The 5,000-nt window shown below is 40.7% G+C and overlaps 1 protein-coding gene across 2 annotated transcripts in view; it reads right to left on the bottom strand.

Annotated features, from left to right (window-relative positions):
• LOC138011300 (uncharacterized) overlaps window positions 1-5,000 on the bottom strand; it is a 10,152-nt gene that overhangs the window by 175 nt on the left and 4,977 nt on the right. For both annotated transcript variants that reach the window (XM_068858265.1, XM_068858264.1), the window contains 2 exons: window positions 3,631-4,779; window positions 1-1,530 (listed from right to left, as the gene is read on the bottom strand). The exon at window positions 1-1,530 is cut by the window's left edge and continues 175 nt beyond it. In XM_068858265.1, the coding sequence (XP_068714366.1) occupies window positions 979-1,530; window positions 3,631-4,767 (1,689 nt within the window). In that variant the 5' untranslated portion in view covers window positions 4,768-4,779 and the 3' untranslated portion in view covers window positions 1-978. The remainder of the gene's footprint in view (window positions 1,531-3,630; window positions 4,780-5,000) is intronic.

The raw sequence follows: 5,000 nt of genomic DNA, 5'->3' as shown, positions 1-5,000 counted from the left end.
CTCACACCCAAAATGAAGAGTACCATTGTATATTATAATAAATATTGGTAAAATATGTACGTTGAATATTTGCTAATTAATAATTATTGGTATGTGATGTGAGAAAGGCTCCGAGAAAACAAGTAATTTTGTTATTTCAATCACATATTATTGACAATGCCATATTATTGTTTTTCCTCTGAATTCCAAGTAGCAACGAAGAATTATTTTGCTAACGATTTCTTCTAGTGTCACGGTTAAACTACAAAGGACAGCTATGCCCATTTTACTTCGTATATGATGGAACACATTCTTGTGAATATTTGGTATATCTGGACTGTTAATTATAATGAATTTCCTGTATTGATGGTTTGCATCTCACGTCATGGCAGCCATATTGGAGGGTAAGAACAATAACCTGTCTCTCCACTGGGTTCCAACTAAACTTTATTATTATGCAAATTATGCGAAAAGAATTGTGTTGACTTGCCAACCAACATGGCTGCCATGTCATGTGGGTGCAAGCCAAGAATGGTGTATTTTTTTACTTAAAACGTCAGTTTTGATCAACTGCACTCTTTATACTCAAAAAAGGTAAGCGTAATCACAAAATTAACCATAACAGATTTAGCCGAAACTGAGTAAAATTCAAGGTTACTTAATGAGCAAATGAAGCCAAAAGCCTTTTAGAGACATTTCTCAGCTCCTTGTTAGCACATTTTGACTGACTCTCCTGAAGACATATTTGACCGAAAATTATTGTTGGGCAGCCCTGAAAATTGATGCCACAAAGAGACACGGGCTGAATATAACCAAGCACAAGGATTAAAAACAACGTTAAGCCGTTATAATAAATAGGTATTATGTAATCTTCTGCAAATGCATCAGTCTCTCAACACCCAGAACAATCAAGTAAGAATAAAAGCGAGGGATGCACTTTGAAAATGTGAGCAATAATTATTCATGGCAAAAATTAGCAGTATTACTACCGGTAATAAATCATTGAGGAGGAAAAGCTCCATAGGCTGGATTTAAAGGAGGTGGGGCACCCTGTGAAGCAAAGCCATAGGCTGGTGGTGGTGGGTATGGCTGACCAAATCCCTGAGGGGGTGGATGAGGGTATGGCTGACCAAATCCCTGAGGGGGTGGCTGAGGATATGGCTGACCAAATCCCTGAGGGGGTGGCTGAGGATATGGCTGACCAAATCCCTGGGAGTACGGCTGAGCAAATGGTGGCGGAACAGATGGCGGTCCTGTATCAGTGGCAGGATCATAAGTGAAAAATAGACTGTCGACATCAATCGGATAATCATCTCCTTTGTCTTGGTGTATGTATTTTGCTGACACATCTGCTGATAATACTGGTGCCCATCGCAGGCTTCCAAGAGCAGAGATAAGATGGCAGAGCAAATTTCTGCCATGCAGTCCATCATGGCCGTTAATTCCACAACTCCATGGGTTGCACAAAAGTTTGAATTCCAAACTTTTACCATACATCTGTACTCTCTGGGTGCCAAGGACATATTGAGCTTGGATAACATCTTGGCAAAGCTGTAATTATTTAAATAAGGAAAAAAAAGGTCCATTTTAAGCATAAAACAAATTTACTCAGATAATCACATAGTTGTATAATGCTTACTGAACTTTGAATTCGAAAAAAATAATTTACATTCATTACAAAGGCACCATATCCCAGGATAAAAGACCTGAAGTTCGTCTACTTGCAATATTGACCTGGAGGATCTCCTGCATTAATGCATTAACAACTTTTATAATCCATCAAATATTTTCGCTCGCGCGCGATTGGTCTAAGCGCGTCAAGTGGGCGAATATTCCCCAGCTAAAACTGGGGAATATCCGAGGATATTCCCCAATGATATTCTCGGAACAGATAATGTCCGCGGACAAATATCCGAGCATATTTTCGCGCCAAATGAAGGCTATTGTTTATATATTCACCACAGTGACGGTAACTGGTCAGGTGGATATTTACCTAGCCACAAAATAAATGTAGTTTCAGTATTATATGAAAACAGTGAGATCAATATAACAACATCCTCAGGAGCAAATCCTGCGCGAGTTCCTTGGAGGTGAAAAGAAAAGGATAGCCAGAGTTTGAGCAGCCAATCAGAGCACACCTTCATCACTATCCACTGTTTTAGTATATAATAACTAATGATAATTTATCACATACTGGTATTTAAACTGCAAAATTGAGATGATTGATGTTAGAAAGATGGTGGCAGTGAAATAGCAACTTATGCAGTTGTGACAGTGGCCTGAAAAAAATCGAGACTTGAATGGGATGAGTCTGATGACATGACAGAGGGCAGGCTGCAGAAATGCACACTCATGGTTTCATGTCCAGTTCGTGCCTGGATTTTTCACACCTCTTTCGGAACTGCGTAAGTTTCTCATTTCACTTCCTCCTTTCTAAACCTTTCTTTCTACCACCTTTCTAAACATCAATTTACCTCAACTCTTCCTTTTAAAGGTATTTAAACTCATCGCCAACTGATGAGCTTGGGAACTGGTACCTTTAAGTTAGCAGGGAAGGGCCTGAGGTCACCCAGGCCCAGCAGGGAGGTATCCATGGCAACCCCACAAGCAGGAACCACCCCAGAAGCAGCCACTAACAGGCACCGTCACACTGAAACAAGTCCAGTGGAAATGCTTACCTAACCCAGAACTTACCTTCTAACACAAGTTGCCCCGAGGGAAGGGAGGGCGGGACTAATACATCTGCAAAGATTCGCTCAAAAAAGAAGTCATCCACAACGATTGCTAGAACTCAAAGCTATGTATGAAAGCCCCTGCAAATTCTAGGGGCACCCCACAGATGTGTGAGAATGAGTAAGACCGCTGGCAGCATTGGCTTGAGGTTAACCTTGTGCCTAAATTGCATTTAGCCAACCTCTCAAATAGAATATACACTCTATCCTGCATTCACTTTGTGTAGGTTATATTTATTAACTCCCACGTCACCAGTGTCCAGATGATATGATAGCCCAGGACTTGGTTGTTTAAATTACATTACATTGTTAAGTGCAAACCCATGATAAGACTGGAAAAGTGGTCGTACTTTGATCACTTATGTCAATGACCAAGCAATGAAGGAGTATGGATTCCCTGCCAGGTTGATGTCACCAGTCACTTTGCATTGCACTTTTCAAATAACTATCAAGATGCAAAGCAGTCTGTGACGTCAACCTGGTATCGAACCCATTCTTTGACTGCACCTGATGTCACAGCAGCCATTTTGGTGGAAAGAACAATAGTGAAAAAGTCTTTTGGGAATTTGACTCTATTATTATGCAAAACTTTTACATTTTTCCTAGGCCGTCCTATCACATGAGTGCAATCAAAGAAATGCCCTTGAGTTCATTGCTTGGTTATGGATCAAAGTTTAAACATTTTTCCCTTCTTTCAAGGCCAATAAAAAAGTGAATTTTAGATCAAAAGGTTCTAAAAATAACACAATGTATTTGGGACAATTTCAGAGAATAAATAAAGTGGGTAGTGATAGGAACTTAACCACTTGAGGCATCCATGAGCAAAGTATACAGTAAATCAACTGCAGCAGCTGTCTGTAGAAAGTAGAATGTTCTGTTAAAATTTTGAAACTAAATCAAAATTATAATGGCCTCGTACCTTTGTTACATCATCTGGTGTATTAATCAATCTCAGCTTGTCAGTTTCATTCAGACTGATACAGAAAAATGGAGACTGCCTGGGTTGTGACTGCCTGAAAATCAAGGCACTCTTGTCTGAATCCTTCCTTGAACTGTCAATAGCAGCAATTGGACTCCATCCATATGCTTGTAGAGACTCCATCACTTTCAGGACCAAATATCGTGATTCTACTGCCTCTTGTCCATCTGCCCACCAAGGAGTGCCTTTGAGCTTAAACTCCCAGCTTCCAGCATAACTAGACTCTCTCTGGATGCCTCTCACCCAATGGCCCTGAATGGTGTTGCGGACAGCAGAAATTAAGTTCTCTGGGGCACCGATCACCCTGAGTAGGTCATGACTGTTGAAGCTGATGACAAACTGCATTGGGGATGGCTGACCGACTGGCAAGTTTGGGTCATGTTCAAAGAAGAACGTATTAGCATCACTTTTGAAGTTGGAATTTCCATATAGTTTCCACTGCTGCTGGAAAAGGTCAGCAATGATCGTGTTTATTAAAACTCGTGAGTGCACTGTGTCTTCCCCATCGGGATGCCATGCATATCCTTTCAGTTTGACCACCAGGACATCATTTTCATATGTCCACTTCTGAATCCCTTTAGGCCATGACTTCTCAATGGCATTTTTGAAAAGCTGGTGAAGATCCATTGATGCATTCATTATCATCAAGCTGTCATAGCTGCTAAGACCCACAACGAGAAATGGTTTGGATGGGAAGCTTGCAACTGGAACTTTTCTGAAGAACCAGGTCGTCATATCCTCTGTTTGGGTCAAATTACTGGACATTTGGAGCTTCCATCTGTCTCGGTAAAGCCGATGTAGAATTCTTTCTACCATTCTCCTGCATGCTATTGCATTGCTTGATGAACTGCCAGAAGAAAATGGGAAGCCTTTCAGTTTAAATTCATGGACTCCATTCATTCGGAAAGTTTCTTCCTGAATTCCTTTGGGCCAAGTTTCTTGAATGACCTGCCGCATGATGCTTATTTCATAGTCACCTCCGAGGACAATGCGCAGTTTGTCGAGTGAACGAACAGCAATGCACATGTATTCAAACCCCAGAGGTTTTTGAGGCAGATTTGACTGGTTACCACCCATTTTGTAAGGACCCTGGGTTGAAAAGAAATTTAATAACAACTAAGTATAACTAGCATATTTTTGTGGCCGGTCATTTTTTATCTTGTCTCTCAAGGTTCAGTACAAAATAAATTACCCAAGAAACCCTTAAGTGAAGGTTGGTGGACAAAAAGAATGGATCTCTAATAAGCGTTTTTTTTTTTCCACAAGCATTTGGAACCATTTAGCCTGATTGTTGTTATCTGTGCCTCCAG

Source organism: Montipora foliosa, chromosome 7 (genome assembly GCF_036669935.1).
Source record: "Montipora foliosa isolate CH-2021 chromosome 7, ASM3666993v2, whole genome shotgun sequence".
Taxonomy (NCBI): Eukaryota; Metazoa; Cnidaria; class Anthozoa; order Scleractinia; family Acroporidae; genus Montipora; species Montipora foliosa.
The sequence above is the reverse complement of the archived record's forward strand: the minus strand, read 5'-3'. Positions and strand labels throughout refer to the sequence as shown.